Genomic DNA, 22805 nt, shown 5'->3' with positions numbered 1-22805 from the left:
CCAAGAGCTGAATTCTCCTGAATACAGGAATCACTGTTTTGAGTTCTTGGGGTTTTTACCATGTAGTTTCCAATCCATTCTCTCTGTCAAATGAAGTCCCAAATCACTCTGGTCCAATTTTTCATCATCACAAGTGGCTACAGTTTAGTCACACATTCCCCATGAATCAGAGATCTTTGTTTCCCACCTGTCTGTGGTTTTGGGGGATTCTTTAGCATTTCAGACCTGTGAGTGTGTGCTGAAGCTTCCTGCTTCCCAGATATCCCGATGGCTGTGCCCTACTGACTCCAACCTACCCACACTGCTCTAACAGAGATCCAACACTCTTTTCCACCCACTCCAACTGTCCAAGATAATGCAACAATATGAATGTTACAAGTTCGAACAGATTCTTAAAATATTCCTACTGTAGACTCACTTCCAGGAGGAGATTCACTGTTCGGTCACTCAGCAGGGCACTGCCACTCTCACTGCTGACTGACCTTTACTGCAGAAGGAAAAAGCTTTTACACAACTTGGCTTGGCCATTTCATGAAGGGAATGCATTACAGCTTTGAACTTCTAAATCTGTATGTTTGCTTAAAGGATTTTATTATGCTAATATTGAATTACTGGGCAAAATTACAAACCACTGTGTGAATAGTGTGGATTTAGTAGTTAAACTGGATCTCAGGTTACATGAGCTGCTCCTCAACAACAAATTCCAAGGATCCTCAGATGAGCAAACCAAAGGTTTGTGCTTACCATGAGTTAGTGCTTCATCCAGGAACAACTTTAGCCGCCTGCTTCTGAGCCCAAAAACTTTTGCTGTCTCATGCAGGAGACCTTTGTAGGTTAATCCATTCTGACCAACGGGGTTTTCCATTAGGAGAGTTCCCACTGTTCCTTTCTGGCATTCTGGACAAGGTAAAACAGCTGAGTCACTATTGGTAAGAAATGAAATTATTTCTTTTATCTGGGTAAACTGAAATTTAGGATTTCTTCTTCCATTTCATCTCTATTTCTCCACGGTACTGAGAAATTAGCAATACCAGCCTACAGATATTCACAAAGTAACTTCATGAAGCACAGAACCACAAGTGTAAGTGATGACTGACAGTTTGGCCAACAGAAGAAAACTTTGCAGAATTCCTTACATGAGTCAAATGATAAAAGGGTCTGGGAAATATGAAATATTTCAACAGGACATAGAAACCACTACGTGCAGAAGCTCACCAAGCACCTACTGATGATCAAATCCCTAGGAAAAAATCACATTTTTAGCTCCTGCAAGCTCTCAGTAGTGTCAGAAAGGGCTCAGAGCACAGAGTAAGAGCAAGTTATTAAAACAACTCAGTTGCTCCCACAAGAGCTTTCAGATTAGCAGCTGGGAAACAGAATTACACACACACATATATTATACACCCAGACCAGGTGAATAATGCAATTCATTTTGCTTTTAAATGGCACTAAGAAGCGTTTCACAGGCTGTTTCCAGTGTCCTGGTAAAGAGCAGGCTCTTCATTCAAGTTTGGCCTGTTTTAGACTCAGCCCTTTACAGTAAGCTGCACAGGTGAGCTGATGGTCACAAACAGGGAAACAATGACCAGGGGCTCACGTTCAACTGCTGCCCCTTATCTCAAACTGGCTTTTCTTTTTTCTCTCAGGAGAAGAGGCATAAAAGCTAAGTATAAATATTGTTCTTATCAGAAAGCAAGTACTAGGAAAAAAATAAACACAATCACCATGTACCAGTGAAAACCTACGTTTTCACTGTGCAGCAGCAAGTGAAAAGGGCCAGAACTTGCATGACAGCAAGCTCAGGCTGTGAAGGAGGAGCCCAGCAGCCCACGTACCTTGTGGCTTTGCATTGATCAGCTGCAAGTTGATGTACTGGCAGAGCAGGGCACTGGGGGAGCTGGGCAGGGCAGGGGCTGACCCTGCTGTCACGTGCAGAGTCTTCCCACTGAGGCCCAGCAGGTCAGTCTGGTTTATCAGCTCTGCAACAGAAAGTGACAGCAGTCAGGCCATCCCAGGAGCCACGAGCTGACAGGGAGGCTGTCTCACTCCCGACCCCACTGCAGGAATGTCTCCCCTTTCAAAATCCCGTCCTCAAGAAAGAGCTTCTCTGTTGGAAAAATGGATGGAATTTGTGCAGAAATATTTGGTTCTCATAATAACACAAAGGGGGTGCTTGGTTTGCTGTGGAAATTAGCTCCTATACAACATTTATTATGCACATAGTGACTTATGCAATAAAAATAGTTAGCAAACTTCAAACAAGCAGGAATTATTCACCCAAGCCAACCATTCCTATCTCATTACAGGAAGATCTGTGATCTTTGCTTGCACCAAAAATCTCCTGGCCAAAACAGCACGGGGGATGTGTTTCTAGGCAACATCAGGATATTTATTAATATTAAAAAAACAAACCAAAAAAACTAAAGTCATGGCTCATGAATAAAACCCCCTGCATGACTGTGCAATGCCACCACAGCTCATGATCCAGCATGGCTCCAGCCAGGCAGATGGAGAGAATGGGGGAAGACCAGACCCAAAAACCAGGAGCCCTGTCCCCAAGAACATCAGAAGCAATCCCTGGGATGAGAAGCTGATGAGGTTTCTGTGACAAAAAAGAATTCTGCTGCACTGCCTGAGCCTTGAGGTCAAACAGCCACTGATGGGCACAGCATTAAAGATACACAGGAATAACATCACTCTCTGCTGCAAAGAGCTCCAGAGATCACATCCAGGAGAACTGGTGCATTTAATTTCTTGTCAGAACTATGTGTTCCTGTACATATGGAACAGGCACACCTGTCAGCTCCAGCAAACAGGTTTTCATTCCATAGCAGCTTTGTTCACATGTCACAGAGCCTAAGCTGTACAAAGCTCATTTTCTATCAGTTCACCTGAAAGAATCTCAAGGGGAATAACTTATAAATTTATACACTTTGTAAGTTTATAAACTTATAAATTAAAAAAACCCCTAAACCAACCACACAGCTCCCAAATAAAGCCCCAAACCCTCAAAAAACCTAACCCCACAAAAAAGTGAACAGTAATCACAAGCACAAGCTCTCAAAATTCTGCCAAGTGCCACGGAACAGAGTGGGATGCACTGGGAAGTGTTTACAAGATTGCTCAAGGAAGCACAAAGACCTCAGGCTGCACCTAAGATTCTAAAATGTGTATTTTAAATATCAACTTTCATATATTTGTATACAAAGTTGTAACGGTTTGAAGAAAAAAGAAACCAAAAGCCAAACACTGCTCTGGCCTCTGTGAGGTGCCAGGCACGTGCTCAAGCACAGGAAGGGGATTTGCTTTTGGTTTTATTTCCAGGAAAGCAAGAAAACAATTGGATGAACAAGTGGAGAGGAATTACCAAGATTTCACCCAATGGAAGGGAGCCAGGGCAGGTTTTTCCCAGCACAGCCCTAAACCAGCACAATTTCAGGCCATGGGAAGAGAGAGCACTGGAGAGCAGGGGGTCAACAGAGCTGGAAACACTTGGCCCCAGTAACTCCCAGTTAGCCACTCCCCAGCTGGCAGCATCCCTGTGGATCCATGCAGGGCAAGGGGGCACGAGCTGCAGTAATGGGGGGTTTGCCCAACTAACAAATTAGCATTTGGCATTCCAGGACCACTGACATTTTTCTAGGGAAGAGCTCAGGCACAGTGCTGTCAGAGGAGCCTGTTCACAGAACCCTCTCATAAGAGCAAGAAAAAAGTGGATCATTTTTTCATATGTATTAATAGACTTAAAGGGAAGCAGGTATTATAAGTGTTCATCAAAATCACTTTAAAAGTCAGTTCTCCCTGCAGCAGGGGTTTAAGTGGTAATGCTCTCCTAAGGTATCTTACAGCCCCACAGCCTTTTAAAAATTAAAGATTAAAGAATCAGCCATCTGAAAATCAAAGATGAAATAAGACCAGAATCAAGAAGTTTGTAGGGGGATTTTTGCCCCATGTTCCTTTCCCCTCCCTTTTTTTAAGCCCTACATGATCTACAGATGCATTTCTTCCCATAAACATATTGAAATTGTTTTAAATACGTTTTCTTCAATATGGGCTACTTCCATGAAAGCTGAGTGCAAGTCTACAAGCATCCCAAACAAGAAGTTTAGGGAATTTCCAGCAATCTAGAGGAAAAAAAGTCAAAGACAACAACTTTTTTTACCATCTGACTGGAGCCCAGCTTCTTCCCTTCGCATTACTTTTTTTTTGCCATATAGAAGGAGACAAATTCTATTTTCAGTTTCTGAAGGTCAGTACAAGTCCCAGAGCCTTGTTTGGGGATTGTGCAGTTCCTCAAAATACCTCGACACACTGCTGGGGAGGAAATGTTTATCCCATTATTCCAATGCTGCACTGAAATGCAGGGACAGGACATTATCTGAGCCTCCCTTAATGTAAGAACTGCCTGATCCTGTGCCACTGCACAACCCTAAGGAAATCTTCATTACAATTAGAGAACAAGATAATAAATTACTGCAAGTAAAGTGGACAGCCCTAGAAACCACAGGAAGGGAATGAGGAGCCATAAACACAGTTTTACTGGGTCCCAATTTTATTAACACACGTGGGAGCGATTCAGAAATGACTTGTGTGGAGTGCACAACCTTTCTCTGCAATTCCTCTTGGACAGAGCAGCTGATTCCAATCCCTGCTCACCTACAGAGGCCCTGCAATCACCATGAGGCCCCACCTGAGGTTACCCACACCCTGGCTGGGCAGATAAAGCAGATGGATTGTATCCAAAGCAAACACCGGAATTCCGGATCTATTCTCTGACACCATTCAGGACTATTTTCCTTGCACGTGCCTTGAACTCTGACTCCCCAGGGAGCAATACCTTCTGCTGACCAGTAGTTGTTTGAGATCTCTGATAAACTGCAACAAAAGCCAATTTGATAATCTGATCTTTCCAAGGGAATTTCCATATGGTCAATAAATGGGCAGGGAAAATACCCTGCTCTGCCCAGACCACTGACACATAGTGAAAGGTGAAAATCAGCATGCCAAGATGGGAAGTGCCAAAGTGATTCCTAAGGAGCAAAAGTGAATGGAAAGGAACAGAGCCTTTGTTACTACAGCAGAGGAAGAGGGAAGGTTTCAATTTCTCCACCACTTCCTTTAGGACTTTGGCATTAATGGATTTGTGCTGCATCTTTTCATCCTGCAAATGGCAAGAAAAACCCCAAATACGGAGTCAAACTACTTATAACCTTAATGAGATGGGAGTTTCCCAACTCTTCTGGGCCTTTTGCAGGTCATCTCTTACTATCTGTGGTGACAATGAACAATACCAGTACCCATCTCCCTCTGCAGGCACAGACCACACTGCTAGGAACTGTATCACTCCTACTTGGAAAAGGATTTCAAGAAAAACCATTTCCTCCTCCAAAACACAACTGGAACTTGAGGAAGATACTGAAGGATTTCCTCTAAATCCCCTATAACTGAAAGCAAAGAGTAATCCTTTTGTATGACAGGACTATTCAGCTGAGCTGAGCACGACCCAGAAGATTTATCACAGTGACCTAATGGATGACACCAGATGGGAAACCCCCAAAACACCCTCCTAGAAATACCCTCAGGAGAGGGCCAGTAAGGAAACTAAGGACTGAGATGGCAACAGTGACATACAGACTATTCCCCAATGGATGTCACTGCTGGACATGAACTGCTGATCCTCAGCAGCCCTGGGGGGCACCCCAAAACAGCCAATTCAAGCACCTCCCCCTCAGATGTGCTTCAGTAATATTTACATGAAAAAAAACACTAATAGAAGTTTTTGTAGCCGTCCAATTACCATTTTCATAGTGTTTCGGGGTTTTTTTACATTCTTGTGCCTTAAAGTTCAAGCTGCAAAAATATTCCATAGGTTTTTCTAAAAAGAAGAAATGCAGAGATCCTCAAGGTTGCCCAGGATGGAAAGGCAACATTTTTCTTCTACAGATCACAGTTTGCATTCAGCTTAAGTTCTCACCCTGCCTACTGAGGCATTAGGGAAAAGAAAGCATGGAAAGGCTGATGGCAGCTCGCCATCAAGATCCAGCATAGCCTGGGCCCAGTGAAATAAATCACATTTTGTCCTGATGAGAACTGCAATGGAAGCAAGATAACAGATGAGCACCATTTAGCAGCAGCTTTTGGAAACATGTTGGTGTGACTATAAACACAGCCTCATAAGCTAAGTACTATAAAATGGAGTATTTCCTTACCCATTTTCTTGTCAATTTTCTATAGCTAGCTAGATAGATATAAATTACACAGTAAATAATTATACAGTAAATGACTCCTAGCTGCTGCTAGAAAGACTTTCAATTTTCCTTGTCATACTCCATTTACCTGTGTTTCCATTAAAAACTGTCAGTTTGGAATTTTTAAGACCAAAAATGCAGGAGACAGCATCTACAAGTCCAGTGAAGTTCAAGGTATTATCTCCTTTTGGATTTTCCAGCAGCAACACACCATCTAAAACCAAAATTAAGAAGTTAAAATGCAGTTTGGAAGCAATATCCCAGTTCTAATGATTTTCTAATGACGCTAATTACTTCCAGTGAGTTTCTAAGCCAATTTAAAACTGGCAACACTGCATCTTCCCAGATTTTTTTAGCTGGAAAGAAAACAGAGAAATGGACTGATGTGTACTTCAGATTTATAGTGTACAAGTTATATCTGCTTTTATGAACAAGGCAGTCCCATTTATATGTCACTGAAGTGTAAATCCAGCATTATGTTGGCTAAAAGCTGCCAGACTGTGCCCTCTGAGATGGTCACCAGCTTTGCCAGCTGGATTCATTCACACTCAGGGAGCAGTTCTGTGACCAAGAACAAGACACATCCATATATAAATTGTCAGCACATGCAGGAAAAAATTCCCTAAGTGCATTCAGTTTTCTTTTTTTTTAATATATAACTCACCCTTGTAACATCACTGCACTCACGTCCATTGCCCAAGACACAGTCAGGCTATTCTCTGGTTTTAAGTATTCTTTTTATCTCTGTACTTCTTATCTGAGCTTCTCAAACCATCTCCTCCACATCCAGGCCTCACCCACTGCACAGTGCTACAGCAGGAATTATAAATTCTCAAACACATCCCCAAATCCAGAGAGTGCACCCCCCACAGAGATGCTCACACACAAACTCTCCCTGGAGCAGGAGTAACAACTCCTGAGCACACTTGAGTGTTTTCCTCAAAAGAAATAATGGACAGGTGTGGCTGTGCTCTGAATAAACTTATTTTCAAGAATTATTTGAAGCTCCTATTGGAAGGGAGGCTGCACCATCTTTCAAATGAATTCAGGCTCCAGCATTCACCACACCTTTTCCAAATTCTTCCATACACCACCCCTGACAAATCAAGCTGGGGATATTAATGCCTACCTTGCTCTGTCCCATTGACACAAACTTTGAGGTTGACGTAGGCACAGGCTGGGCCAACAGACTGACACACCCCCCCTCTGACCAGTGTGATTTCCAGCTCTGATCCCTTCAGCTGGGGAAAGAGAGAGATTATCATTATTTCAATATTGCTTTATTAAACAAACACAGAAAAATATTTTTCTTCAATGAACAACACTAAGATCTTGCCTTGTTACACTAAACATGATTTACCACAAAATAGGGATTTTTCCCACATCTTCCTTCAGTGACAGTGCTTCAGACACGAATCTGCCTGTACCAGATGTCAGGAAAGCAGGGAAACAGCCTGATTTTCCCAAGTGACGAGCAGTGATGACACTCTCCCAAAATACAATGCCAAAGCAAACCTGTCTGAGAGGAACCCTCTTCCAGAGAAATTCAGAGTGTTGACCAGGGCCCTGCTCTCAGGCATTGCCTGGAGAACCCCCTGGATCACAGCTGCCTTGGTACCACCAGGCTTTGAGTATCCCTCCAGGAGGTACCAGTGACGTTTAGCCTCGAAGGACAGTTCTAATACAAAAGTCTATTAATCTAAAATCAGAGCAACAATATTTTGACTGTTTAAACAATGCACTAATCCAAGTACAAATAACTGTGTATTAGGTTTACACAAGCAACTGCCTCATTTATTTACTTTGGTATCCAAGCAGCTCGATTTTCAAAAACACCACACATACAGCACTCAACAACTATTTTCTTTTATAAACCAAAAACCACTAATACCGAAAGTTATAAATAGAAAACAGTATCTGCTCTATCCCACAAATAAATATGGACAAAATTATTCTTTAATTGGGGCAATTTATTGGGTTAAAAGCAAATCAGATGAACTATGCAAGCAGTGCTTTTCCTTCTTACTTGGGTTGTTTCCTGGATGAGAATTTCCTTTGAGGTAGGCACCGGGTAAGGCTTCAGGTCTGCCTTTATTGTGGCAAAAATAAACTCGGCGTGTTCCTGGATGATGGTGTCCAGGTACTCCCCCTGGGGCAGGGCCCTGTAGTACACAGTGATCTCATCTGTGGGGACCAGGTTCCTCTGCAGGACACACAGACACACCATTACTGACAGCAGGATCACACGCCAAGACAGGAATACTTGTTAAGTTTAAAAAAGTACATATTTATCAAGCATTTGTTAGAAGTTTCCTCAGAAGATTTAGAAAAAAACCACCCTTCTGTCAAAACACCAAGAATCTTAAAACATGGGAGTTCAGGCAAGGTTAAGTATTTTGATATTCATTATAGCAAAAATAAATTATGGCCTTATGGCATTACAGAACTAAATTTAAATCATCCACTAACACACGGCAGAGTTTTCATGGCCACATTTCTTCCTGGTTGTATTTTATACAGGAATAAATCTATGTAAGTTTCATATATGTAAAAAAAGTTAAAATATGTAAATCTACATTGGTGTGTATATATTTTATTTTTAAAAAATAAAAATTCTACATAGGTGTGTGCATATATACACACATCTATAAAATCTAAAAAGGGTTTTTTAAAATATATAAAATATAAAAAATAACTGTTTTGGTAACAATTTGTAAATTTTCAGTCTTATGCTGAAGAAAGGTCCTTTCCAACCCACACTTTTCTATCAATATATGATTTCTGCAGCCTTAACTGCACAGATATCTTTTCCAAAATTACACGTCCCACAGAAATTTTCTCTGCATGTCCTTTAGAGCTCTTGCAAGGGAATCCAACCAGAAAGTCATACACGAGGAAATGATACAGGGCTTTATGTTTAATTAAAAATGCAGTTGCTGCTGCATATTGCCCAGATTGCTGAAAAGGAAATTACAATGTCTTGTCCCAAAGCGCTGATTCCTCACCTTCTTGCGCAGCTTCTGGATGCGATTGATCACTTCCCGGGCAACTCCCTCATCCACCATGGACTGGTCTGGGGTCACATCCAGCAGCACCAAAACCTGAGCAAATGCACAGAACACCAATGAGCAGGTGACAAACTGGAAACAAGGTGGAAGAAACACTCTCAGGAGCTCAGGATGCTTTTTAGAGAGCTCCTCATGTAAAAAATACAACGGTGGAGAGAGCATTGAACAGCTGCAGGATTCACACACTCCTGGGACATGCTGAACTACCTGAACTAACAAACCCAAGCCAGCTTTCACCCCACCATTCTCCTACTGCTTCCAGAGGAACTCTTCCCTTAATCAAAGAAAGAAACAAAAGAAATAACCAATAAAATACCTGAGCATCGGAGTGTGCCTCAAACTGGGCAGATCCCTCTGTCATCTGATACATGAGGCGGAGATCTTCCCCATGGAGTTCGTGTCCTTCCACAACAATGGTGCCTGCAGGGTTGGCAGATGGAGAGCCTCTCTTACCATCCAAGTAAAAACCCCGATTTTAAATTCAGAAAGCTTTAACCAAGTATCAGACTTCAAACATGTGCAATGCATACACTGGCAATGCAGTCAAACAGCAGTGAAGCACTAGTGAGCAGCACTGAGTTATCCCACATTCCCATTTTTCACACAAGCACTTCTCCAGGCAGCAGAGATCACTAAAATACAGGCACTTCAGCAACTGTTTGTGTGGAACCATCTGAATGGAATAAAACTTAAAAATAACCTGTATACTCCACCAACTCCAAATTTCCATTTAAGCAGTTCCCTAACAGATATAGCTGCAAAATTCACACCCGCTTGTAACTCTGGAACTGAAGGAATGCTTTTAGAATAAAAGCTACTGCACAAATACTCAGTTCCAATCTGATTCAGTCTCACAGAAAGCTTATTCTTTGCTTCATCTTGGCCTTACAGTAGCACTGAGAAATCACAGAACATCCCTGAGTGGGAAGGGACCCACAGGGATCATGGGGTCCAACTCCTACCCAGACACCCCAACAATCCCATCCTGTGCATCCCTGAGAGAGTTGTCCAAATGCTCTGGCAGCCTTGACCATTCCCTGGGGAGCCTGGTCAGTGCTCGACACCCTTTGGGGAAAGAACCTTTTCCTAATATCCACCTTAAACCTCCTCTGACAGGAAGAAACAGTTTAAGAAGAGAACAGTTTAAGATCAGTGTGCATGGCCATTTCTAATCTACTGTCAGAAAAATAATAAATCCAGATTTTTTCCTCGTAACAGCTGAAGAGGGATAATAAGAGGGAAGTAGACCCTCAGCTCCCCTAAGCCCACAGAAGGATACCCTGCCATCCTTGAGGGGTTTGTCCCACTACAGACCTGTCTCCTGGAATCTCTCCAGCTGCTCGCTGCTCAGCTCTTTGATGGCAGCCATGACGGGCTTGAAGGCCCCCTTGAGGCGGCGGCCCAGCACCGTGTGCTCGGGCTCGGCCCGCAGCCGCACGCCGTACTTGCCCTTGTCCGCAGACAGCGTCACCGCCCGCACGTTCAGCTCCTGCAGGAACAGAGACACGGAACACGAGCTGAACACCAGCCAGGGCCTGCCCACAGCAGGGCCACAGTGCCAGGGAAGTGTAAAGGGACAAGTTTTGTATGGGCTTGTCTCTATGGACCGAGTCACTGGCCAACACCGGGAGAGCAAACGAACCCAAGCCTGAACCCAACTTCAGCAGCAGACCCCATCCTCACTCTCAGCCTCCAGGAAGCAGTTCTCTGTTATTAACAGACAGCTCTCACCTCAAATCAGCCCCCTACTCAACAGCCCTTTTTATTTCCCCCTCACAACTGCCTGAAGAGCTAAACCCATTCCCTCTGCGTGCAGTGGCTGGAGCCAATGGCAGAGCTCAGGAGGGAAAATTCTGCTGAAACTGTCCTTTCAGTACACACCGAGCCAGGAAACCGTAACCAACCATTTAATGGTTGAGGTTGTACAAAACGACCTCATTTTGCCTCCTTTCCTTTACCTGCTCATTCCAGCTCCCCACTACACAGAAAGCCACTCTGCTCAGAAAAGCTTCTGCCTGTGCCCAGCAGTCAAAACAGCTTTATAAAACCTGCATAGACTTCAGGAGGGGCCCCAGACACTGCAGGAGTGTGTGTGCCCATCTTTCTGAGTTACACATGCAGTTTTTGTCCCCGTGTCTGAAGGGAGCATAGTGGTGCTGTGGGAAGTTTGGCACAGCAACTGATTGAGAGGACAACATTGTTTTCGTATGAGGAAAGACCAAGGCTGGAACTCTTTGGAGAGAAGGAAGCTGAAGGGGTTTATGACTGGGGTTGGAAAACGTGAGGCACAGACCTGCATGTACATTTCACTGTAATCCAGGCCAGGCAGGCCAATACTTGAAGCATTTGGTGTTTAATATCCACTGGATGGTGGTCCCCATCACCACCCTACAGCATCACCAGGTGCACTCGGCAAACAAGCTGCTCCAAGGCATTGAGGAAGCAGAAGTATATGGCAACAACAGCATGACAGGACTAGCAAGTAGCCAAACATTTGGACTGAGAAATAATGCTTAAATACAACCTCTGAGCTGCAGCCTAATTCCCTAGGAAGTCCTACTGACATGAGGAGCCAAGAACACAACTGAATCTAATTTTATTTAATACATCTTTTAGGAAATCTAATGAAAATTATGCACTTCAGAAATTCAGTTTCAATGGGGTGCTGCTGGAAATGAGCCCACGAGTTGTAAATGACAACCTCGTGGAGGAAAAGAAATAATAATCAAAAAAATAGCACAAATTGAAAGATGACTTTGGGCCTGATTAGATAAATCACAGAGAAGCCAACTCCATCAGGACAAGTTTTCTATACTAATTAGATTAGGAAATCATTCTTTTGTACACATTATCCACTTAAAAACCCAGAATGAGTCTTAGAAAAACAGGCAAATCTGTATCTTAGGTCTGTTTATGTCAGTCTCAGTGCTTTGACTTCAAATAATTCTTAATTTTATCTTCCTAATTACTCAAAATTAGTTCCTTAACACATCTTTCAAGTCTCATGTGGACACACTGAGGCAACCAGCCCTTCCCATGACCAGCTGGAAGAGCTGTACATGGAATGCCTGAACATACAAGAGCCTTTTGCTGGTGCCACGTGCCCCAGCAATGCCCAGTCTTCAGAACAGAGACAGAGAATTTCAGAAATGCCGTGCTTCAGCTGGGCTGGGCTCTCTAAGCAGGCAGTCTAAAAAGGAAAATAAGTATTCATTATGTAATAGTTTAAGAAATGAAACACTGCAGGGCCCCCCAGCCACAGCTCCCGTGTCAGATAATTCAGCCCTGTCACAGGCTCAGCCGCTGGGTTTGATGGAGAAGTCAATTTTCTCTGTTTTACAGCAGCCCTACACAGGGCTGGGGGTTGGAAGGAATACAAAAGCTGGATGGAAACAAGATTCTGACTGTGCACAGAGTCAAATTTACTCAGATAAAACCTTTCCCTGGAAGCAGCAGGGAAGAGAAGTCCTGACCCAGGCTTGTAAAAGGCATCAAATAGAAATGAATAAAATGCAACTGTGTCCAGTTGCTAAAAGCCTTCTGGGTTTATTTCATTTTGTGAGCTTGGCTATTTTTGCATGACAATTCTATAATCTGGGGAGTTCTAATATTAAAATCCATTTATTTAAATGACTTGCTGTGTTCTGAAGATGAGAGAGCAGCACTGCAGATCAAAGACTACAGTTCCTTCTGCAAAAGCGATGAATGAAATTTCTGAAGAATTGACAAGTATATTTTTCCAATTCTTTTGTCAGCAACTACACGAAATTAAATGGTGTAATTCTCCTTACCCATTACCTCTGGCATCTGCAAATTTACTCCTGGCAATCACTGAAGGTTCCAAAGCTCTGAATAGGCAGGAGGTTGATGAACAAAGCTGCAAATGCAGCCCAAGCAATGCTGCCCAGCCTGCCTGTAATCACTGACCTCCTTAGCTCTGCACCATCCAGTAAACAACAGGATTGATTGCCATGCAGTACAATAAAACACACACTCAGCTCCAGCAGCAGCTTGTTGAATTTTAAGACACATAATAAAACCAGAACAATAGACAGGACTTTGTGTTTGGGCTTCCACAAAGGCATCTGAGTTTGTTGTAACTCATCTCTCCAAAAGAGACCCCTTTGTCTGCAGTAGCAGAAGAATACAAATCAAAACATACTAATGTACAATCCAATTATGTAATAATTTACAAATGGTTAGCTTCTTCTGTTACCTTTCATTAGCTGTAGAAGCTGACAACAAATTTTGGCAACTACCCTTTCGGAAGTAATTTGAGGAAGCAAACCTTATCTCCCTTAAAACTGGATTCTCTAGAATCTACAAATCCATTTTTCAGATCCAAAAAATGGGACAGACACTAGCCTAAATTTCACAAAATTCTGCTGTTGAAGAGACCCAGATATTGAAGTTATTATAATTAATAATAACAGCAATTCTGAAGCGAGGGATCATAACTGCCAAGTCTAAGAGCAATAATCAATAAGTTAACATGACAGAAAAGCTTTATAGTCCCACTTGCAAATCAATTACTGTTTTTTAATTAAAAACTCCTCTAGTGAACAATTCTTAAGCATTTAACTCCCACAGTAACTAAAAGCAAGCAGCACAGAGCACTGATGTAGAGGTCCTGTGCACTGAGTTGTAACTTCCTGAGCCAGTGCTCATTCCCCCAGCAGAATTTTTAGAGACTTTCCATAGATGTGTGTTTATGCTTGGGGAAAGCTGGTGTTGCTGGAATTACATGTAACAGAAGGTCTTCCTCTGCTTCATCTCCTAAACCCCCTGACTGACATGGCTGCCCTCACCAAGACAAGTGAGGTGAGCTGATCCCTCCTTGGCAAGATGCACATTTTTGTTCTCTCTGTCAAGGTAAAGCAGCTGATCTTGACAATGGCATCTTCAACCACAACACGACAGCATATTTTAAACACGTGAGCAGATCTGTTGTTACAGATACCTCAATGAAGGGAAGGAAGAACCCTTAACCTGCAAGAACAGGCACAGGGTAAGGGCCACACCATTTCTGCACAAGGAAAAAACCCCTCAGATCCTGTACTGCCAGGGCTTAGTGGGAACAGAACAAGAATTTTATGTCACTGATCCTTGGAGATGGTTTCTGAGAATGCAAAATGGTCAGATTCCAACAGCCTCTCAGTCCCATGTGGTCAGTTTGCAGGATTAAGTATTTCTCTACACTAAACTGACTTTGGCACATCACCCACTGATAGCCCCTTTCATTACAGCTCCCCTGGAAATTCATTTTACCTCTGAGTTGTTAATATCATCAACAGGGATGGTTGTTCAGCTAACCAACAGACACAATCCACTTAAACATCATGTTCTTACCTCGAGTACGTACTTCTCTAAAGACCTGATGCTTTCCAGAGCCTCTGGATCCTGGTGGATAATTACTACTTCTTTCAAAGGATACTGGGGGGGAAAAAAAAAAACAACAAAACAGAAACGTAACTATTCGGTTTCCCCAGGTTTCTCCCAAAGTTTAAAACTGTTACACATTCCCAAGGTACGACAGGAGATGTGAGGAGTTCTAACCTTGACTGGGATGGTTTTTCTGTCTCTGATCACTCGTCCCAGCTCAATCACAGACTGCAAACAAGAAACGGCACTTTCGATTTTTTTGTCGATGAGATCCTCCCTAGATTAGAAAGGAAACATTATAATTGCTTCATTTTCATCACATCTCTTTGAGCAGATTGAAAATATTTTACCCCCTTCTCTGACATTTCCTGCAACAGACTCAATTATGACCTGGTTGGGGCAATTAAAGAAATGAACAAACAGGCCTTTCCTTGCTCTTTGTGGAGAAGATGAGGAGGAAATAACTTGCTGAAAACAAATAGCAGAGCTATTTTTACATCTTTTGTTAGCACCTCTCACAAGGTGGAGAGGATTGAGTCATACAACCTATTCTAGTAATAGCCAATAAAAAGTACAATTTACATTAATAATATCATAAGAAGATGCAGGAAGATATTATAAATAGGGTACTTATAACAACAATGAATTCCCTGTAACAATTCACTGGTTCTCAATTTATCATCTTTTCCAGAAATTGCAGATATTTGAGCTGGATGTTTTAGAGTTTTATCATCTTTCCTGGCTCAATAATTTTAACACCCTTCCATTTTGAGGCAAGGCAGGGCTGGGGGTTTTTTTGCCTTTTGGGGTTTTTTTTGGAGTGGGGATAGAATTGGGATTGATTTTGGATTTTTTTTTTTTTTTTGAGTGAGCTGACATTTACATCTTACTTCAAATGTACAAGCAGTGAAATGTTCTGAAAATGTGTTTTTGCTGATTTTTTGAATAGATGCACTCATCGGGCAGCTCCTTTAAAACCACTCAAGTATCAAAGCAAGAGCAGAGGTACTGGTTAAAAAGACACAGATGAATAAAATGAAATGAACACAGATACTTGCTGTAATCTAAGGAGCAAAAGTAGTGGGATGAAAACCACAACTCCAGTAAGGACTGGCCAGAAAAACAGAGCTGGCAAAGCAAAACTTAGAACTGAAATATCTGCTTCAGTAGGGCTTTGAGATGGTACTACCTATTTTGAAGCTTTTGTTCTTCCAAAAGCCAGTGCTTCAGGATGATCCTCCAACAACTTGGAAATTAAAAGATGGAAGATTTTGCTCCCAGAAAGCTTCATACAGGATTATGTGGCAGTATTTCAATATTACTTGCCATCACTGAACAACACTGCAGAGCCACAACATGACAGTATTTTTCACAGACTGAATGCAAATCCACAAAATTTAATGCAACCCATCTGTTCTGACACAGAGCAACCAAGCACAACCTCAGTGGGGTTTTAACACAGGTGCTGAGTCAAGCTCAGCTGTGGAAGTGGCCAAGTCCCTCAGCTTTAGCTGCACTCACCCTTCTGGTGAAGTGGTATTTTCTGTAACTGCATCCAAAAATCTCTCTTACTATTAATTGACAATATTGTCCTCATGCTGAATCAGAAAACTTTCAAAGTAAATGCAAGTGATGTGCTTTGAAACTCAAACTTCAACGATAATCTGGATTTGAAAGGTGTTTTTTCATGGGACAAGGGAACAACTGATACACAGGGGATGCAGTAAATTCCACAAACTAGTAACAGACAAAAACCCAAACCAAATGCACTACAGAGGAAAGTGATGCAAGCCTCAAATACATCCCACATTTGCATGATGCAGCAGCAAGTCAGCACTAACTGCAGTGAAGAGTGACTAAGCCACTTTTAAATGCTCGTGCTAAGCCCATGCCTGAACTGAGTTCCTGCAAACAGCTCCCCATCCTTCCCTTACTCCCTCCTACAGGAGCCCAAACCTATTCCTGGCAGCTCCCTGACGAGGGTGGCACTCCTTGATTACATATTCTTCACAGCACTTGCCCAGGGAGCAGAAAATCAGCACCATCATTATGTTAATCTCCAGCTCCCTGTTGCAGTAACTCTCACTATTAAAGCTCTCACAAAGACCATACACCCTCCTCGAAGGATGCAGCAGCCATAAAAGGATACACCATTAGAGAAGGTTTGAATTTTTTGACTGTAAAGCATCAAGGTCAGGTCCCCTGTCCTTGAAGGTTTTCACACTGAGCTGCAAAGCTGAAGGGAAGTTTTTTTCTCATATTTTCAGGGACCAAGAGCAGACACTGCTGTAGGAACTAACTTAATCCACTGCAATACCAGTGATCTCTCTGATCCTTTAGGGCACAGGCACCACAGCTTTGAGTCAACACAGTCTGAGGTGTAAAAAAGGATATTCCTGCCCACCGTAAGAAAATATTATGAATTTGGAACATGCATTCCTCCTAACTGCTTTCCTTCCTATCTCCAGTCCTTGAAGGTAACACAAATCCACTGCCTAAATGTGGAGAGAAAAGAAAATTCCCAGCTAAAATTGAGGGTGGAGTGTGAAGTGTACTGCAAGTGAAATGTTCTACAGCAAAGAGACTAAAATTCACCACATCGTAATCAAAATATAAACATCCTGTGCCCACAGAAAAGAACATGTTCACTAACATCCTGAAGTTTTTTCGGAGGCAGAGGAATATTTACATTATTAAAGAAGTTTGGTTTCTTGTTATGCAGTTTTAAACACAAGTGAGGGAGCACTGCTCTGTGAAATCAAACAAAAACAAGCCCTCAAACCCCAAAAATGAATAAAAATCCCCCAACAACCAACCAAACCCCCATTCTGCCACCTAAGAGCTGCCTCTTACCTGACTTGGGGGAGCATGAGGTAGTGGATGCTCTCAGTGCTCTTTTCCTGGACCGAAGCCGGATCAATGAGTGTTTTCAGATTCTGGTACATCAGCTCAGTGATAAATGGAGTATATGGTGCCTGTAATGTTGCATTCAATCACCAGCTTTCCTTTATTGCTTGTACATTATGAATCAGTAATACCATGAATTACATAAGGACAGTTCAGCAAAAACAATGCTTACACAGTGTCTGCAACTGGGATGTTATTCAAAATGCAGACTGAAATAAATAATGGAATTCATGCTACTTATTTACCTCCTTCCCGATTTTTAAATGTTATTTTTGGGAATCAGGGAAAAGATTATAACGTGTCCTTATCAATCAGATGATACAGGCCTTCTTTTTACTACCATGGGGCAGATAAGCAAATAAAAGGGAGAGATGGAAAATGAACTGTGCTACACAAAGATGCTTTTACATTAACTGCATTGAAGTGTTATTGAGAGTGAGGTGTAATTTCCCTTACCATGAGTCTGCACATGGAGAACAAGACACTAAACAAAGTTTCCAAGGCCATAATGCAGTCCTCAGTCCCATTCTCACCCTAAGTGAAGAATTCATCAAGAAAAAAAAGCAGTTTTAGGATCAGAAAGTGCACTTCAATAGGCTTCAAAAGTTCCCTATGTTAATGCAATACACTTGTTTTCCAAACCGTAATCACTTTGCTCAATTCCAACCAGCAAGTCCAACAGAATTATTGGGCATTTTGGTTGGTTTTTCCCACAAAGCAGAGAGGAGAGAAAACAGTTAACTTTTGTGCCACTCTCAGGCACAAAGTGACAGCATTTAAAGCCAAGATCTTGTATGGAGCTGCCATGAATCCCATTACCAGGGACTGCCAGGACTTTGTTGCCAGAGCAGGAGCGCAGCAGCTGATCCCTACCTTGAGCCTCCTGCGGTTCATTCTGACGTACCAGTTGGTCAGAACATCCACAAACTTCACCAGCCGAGGCACCACCATGTACAGCCTGTAAGCTGCAAGGGAAAATGGTTCCTGCAGTTCAAATCTGCCCTCTGCAAGCTCCTCACTTCGAAACCACATCATCATTTGCAGTCCCGGTGTTAAACACAGCACTGGAGCAGCAGCGAGCTCCAAAAAGGGACTAAAATATTGATCCTGTTAAAACTGGATTTTGAATATGCACGGCATCATTCTCATACTCAAGACAAACACAGCCCCCCCAAATTGCTTCCTTAATCCCACACAAACTGACACTATGGGAGTCTTATGCTTTTATCTGACTGGTAAAGAGGATAGTGGATAAGAAACTATTAATGGCAGGGGATTGGGCAAATCCTCCATTTGCACATGCTGCAGACGCAGCCAAGGTGCTGAAAGCTGAACAGAAATTATTGCAGAACCAGAAAATACAATTTTCTTAATTACTGCCAACGCTTCCTCCTTTTGCTCAGCAGATTTAAAATGAGACACCTACTTCAACCAAGCCTCCCCCAGTTAATTACAGTTTCACTATTTTTCTAAGTAACAGGGTAAGCTAAAATGTGAAGTAGCAGCAAGGCTGATGAGGTAAGAAATAAACAGAGCTGTATTTTCAAGTTCTGTGTAACTGAAATCATGGAAAGCTGCCAGCACCAAGGTCATCACCAGCATCACTACAAAACGGGGAAACAAATTTCAGCTGTTCCTGAGAAAAACTGGGGGGGCAGGGGAGGATGGACCTTATACAGGACTCAATTTTCTAAGGAACAACTTGTATTTAGCTTCTTTAAAAGCCAAGAGCTTCTTGATCTCCATTCTGAATCAGTTTCATTAATCAAGCAGCTACTGAGTAAAATGGATCTTGGCTTTAAAAGCTCCACCACACTTTTCACTGCATTTTGTAAAACAGAAGTGTTTTTAAAGGCAGAGAACTGGGATTTAAACCTACAAAGGAAATGCCCAGAAGATTCACACCATGGTGGGGAAGACATTATTTAGGGAGGAATTTGTATTCCTATAAAATCCTAGCCTTTCCTCTAGCTGTGCATTATTAACAGACCCATTACAAACAAATTTTAAAATAATCAAAAATCCCACCCTTCAGGGATAGTGTATCTTTAACAAGAAATACAGTATTAGCCTGGAAAAATGCATTTCTCTTCTCAGTAGCTGTAACCAAATTGTGAAATCTGCTTTTTTGTGACTCAGGAAAACCCATGGATGTACATGGAGACACTACACACTTCTTTTAATTACAGTCATCACAAGAGACGATGTTTTACTAAAGTAAGTGTTTGTAGGGGGCACTTTAGTAGAAAATAAAAAGCCTAATAAGGCTTATTGATTTTTAATGCAGAATTTTAACACCCCTGAAAGACATCACATTTCAACACATGTAACTTGTGCTATTTTCCATGAATATTGCAAATGGGGCTGGGCCTCCTCTTCTTCAGCTGCACACACTCCTGGAAGGCAAAGCTCTCCCCATCCAGGACCAGCAGAGGGCTGTTCCCCCTTTCTGGAGTTTTTCCAGGCTCTCTCAAGCACCCCAGAGTTGGAGGGGGCACAGGTTCATCTCCTCCCCCTCAGCCTATTCAGGTGAGGTCAATCCCACACTGACCCCCACTCCCACACTGCTGCCTCTCCAAGTGCCAGGAGAAACTGGAGCAGAATTAACATAAGTTGGACTTAATGGAAACATTTTTCCAGAGGCAGGAGCAAAATTCAGCTCCACTCTAAAAGACACTGGATGAAATGGAAGAAGCAGAGCCCAGCTGCAGCATCTCCCTGGTCAGTGGGGTCTCCTCAGCACTGCCAGCTTCAAACATGTGTGTTCTTACACCCCATCACCTCCAGCTGCAGGAATTTATATTTATCACCTTTATCGAGCATTTGACCTTATAAGTCACCATTATAATCTTCCCTTGTCTCATCCTGACATTTTTCCTACTTGAAGTGATACAAAGTAGAAAATCTTTAAAAAAAAAAAAAAAAATCCCCAAACAGGTTTGTAAAAGAGATTAGCACCAGAGTATCATGTCACAGTACACAAATTCACTGCATCTCATTAAGATCTGCCTGACTGAACCCAAAGTTTATGCAGAAAAATAAACTGAAAAATTCAGTTTATTAATCCCCTCCAAATGAGACTGCCACTCATTTGATGAGCACAGGATGTTATCTTCATCTGCCACAAGACAACAGCATTTCATACCAACACTGCTGCCTTGGAAGCCTTTACACTGTCATTTTCCAACAGGAACTCTTCTCCTGCTTGGAACGATCTTCTTACTTTGTAAAGATAGTTACTGACACATCCCTTTTTGTCAGCTTCATCTTCCTCTCAGAAATCCAGAGCAGAGAATTCAAGTTTCTGCCCTCATATTAACCTTCCAACAAATAATTCTGTTTAAACCATGCACTGATCCAAGATCCCAGGTTCACAAACTCACAAATGAATTTTCTGCTGTCCCTCAGAGTATTTTCCTCTTTACATGCAGCACATAAACTTGCCCAGGCTCTGCTGATTTCTGCTTGGCAACACATGAAACTCAACACAAACCACCATCAAATTTCAAGGATAACAACTTGCAGGAAGAAGCCACATTTTCATCAATTAGAGCCAGCTTTTATCATATCCCTGGGTTGGGTAGCTTGAGGATTCCTTTTTCCTTTAATGAAATGTTCTTAGATGAGTTCACATGAATTTTGCTCGTACCAAATGACCTGACTCATCTACCACAGCAGGATAAACTCACTGGACTGGTCTTGGTGACAGTGACCACCACATCAGTCAGAGGGGGGAGAGCAAGAGATGAGTGCAGGACTGTCCTGTGACCTCATCAACTCACATCTGGCATTTAGCTCTTTCCTTTTTATCTGTTATCCCACTTAACACCCTCCTTCCCAAGCCCAGAGCTTCTAAAAATTCTTCTGAGGGCAACTTAAGACCACAGGCATGAGGGGGTTATTTATTTATTCATGAACAGGAATGACAACGGCCAAAGCCACCTTCTTTCCAGTATCTGGGCTTCCAGTGCCCTCAAATGCACCAAAACCTCTTCAAATCCCACTGTGACTTTATTTGCAAGTTTATCAACTACTTCAGGGGGTTCTTGCAGCATCTCCTCTCTGCAATTAAGTGCCCCAATGTATTGTGAGCCTCACGAGGTATGGGATGATAAAAAGACAGCAAGCAGGAAGAAAAAACCTGGACAATACCTTCTTACAGCTATACCATATCCTAATACCATCTACCCTGCTGCACACACTCCCACAGTATGATTCCAAAGAAACCCTCTCCATGGAACCACACCAGGGAAAAATTTATTGCCAGGGCTCATGTACCTCTCAAAATTATTTTATTCAGCTGACTTGAGCACTGCCCATTTTACCCCTTTTTTTACAGCTTCTCCAAATTCTATTTGGCTTTCTTTTCACTGCTGTCTTTCAGTGACTATTATAATATTATTAATTGCTCCAAGCACTGCAGCAGACGTTGTTACAGCAACAAGCTCCACCACGGAGCTCACAGGATTAGCTGTGACAAAAAAAGCCTCATCACTTTTTGAAATCTCATGAACAAGCATAGCAAAATCTGACTTAACATCCATGAAAGCAGCATTCCATGGATTATGGTAGCTGGTTAAAGATTTCCTTCCTTTTATCAAAGCCTTTCATGGAATTTGGGAATCTCTGCACGGACAGGCAAGTTCTGCAATCAAACATGAAACACCCCCAGATCCCCTGAGCAAAAATGCATACCTGCCATTTCAGCTTTGAAGAACTGGATGAGGGATTGGGTGAAAGAAAGAATCCATTTATCCATTATGTTATTGCTCTCCTTAACTGTGTTCTCATTGTAAAGGAATTCTCTTCCTTCATCCTATCATAAAAACACAAAGCACATTTCCAAGTCATCAGGGTATATAATCAAACCTCTGTATCCAATTACCTGTCAGCCACCACTGTTTTGGCATCTTCCCTGAGTTACACTGGTTTGCTACCAGCAAACATTAAATTCCAGACACAGGTAGGTAAGAGAGGGAGCTATGGAAAACCTGCCTCCCACTGCTGCCACACCACAACTTTTAACTGCCAATGAGGCCAGTGATTTGGGCCTGTTAAAGCAGATAAAAAGCAGTGCCAGTCCTCCTTTCCCTGTGTGCAGGGTGAGCCCCAGCCTCCAGACACAGGGTAGGATCCTTGAATCTACACAACTCCTTCATCCAGGAGGATCTGAGGCATTTCTAAGGAATTTACTATGCAG

The 22805-nt window shown here is 42.4% G+C and overlaps 1 protein-coding gene across 4 annotated transcripts in view; it reads right to left on the bottom strand.

Annotated features, from left to right (window-relative positions):
* Positions 1-22805, bottom strand: part of IARS1 (isoleucyl-tRNA synthetase 1) — an 89173-nt gene that overhangs the window by 3794 nt on the left and 62574 nt on the right. For 3 of the 4 annotated variants that reach the window (XM_032120647.1, XM_032120645.1, XM_032120646.1), the window contains exons 21-34: positions 22301-22421; positions 18479-18570; positions 18062-18139; positions 17552-17673; positions 14873-14975; positions 14666-14749; positions 10631-10805; positions 9633-9736; positions 9254-9349; positions 8275-8451; positions 7378-7489; positions 6337-6462; positions 1836-1979; positions 124-897 (exon numbers count right to left, since the gene is read on the bottom strand). In XM_032120647.1, coding sequence (XP_031976538.1) covers positions 593-897; positions 1836-1979; positions 6337-6462; positions 7378-7489; positions 8275-8451; positions 9254-9349; positions 9633-9736; positions 10631-10805; positions 14666-14749; positions 14873-14975; positions 17552-17673; positions 18062-18139; positions 18479-18570; positions 22301-22421 — 1839 coding nt within the window. In that variant the 3' untranslated portion in view covers positions 124-592. Of the gene's footprint in view, positions 1-123; positions 898-1835; positions 1980-6336; positions 6463-7377; positions 7490-8274; positions 8452-9253; positions 9350-9632; positions 9737-10630; positions 10806-14665; positions 14750-14872; positions 14976-17551; positions 17674-18061; positions 18140-18478; positions 18571-22300; positions 22422-22805 lie in introns of those variants that run through there. The other variant, XM_032120649.1, reaches the window with a different exon arrangement.

Source organism: Corvus moneduloides, chromosome 11, assembly GCF_009650955.1.
Source record: "Corvus moneduloides isolate bCorMon1 chromosome 11, bCorMon1.pri, whole genome shotgun sequence".
Taxonomy (NCBI): domain Eukaryota; kingdom Metazoa; phylum Chordata; class Aves; order Passeriformes; family Corvidae; genus Corvus; species Corvus moneduloides.
This window is presented reverse-complemented; position numbering and strand designations above follow the sequence as displayed.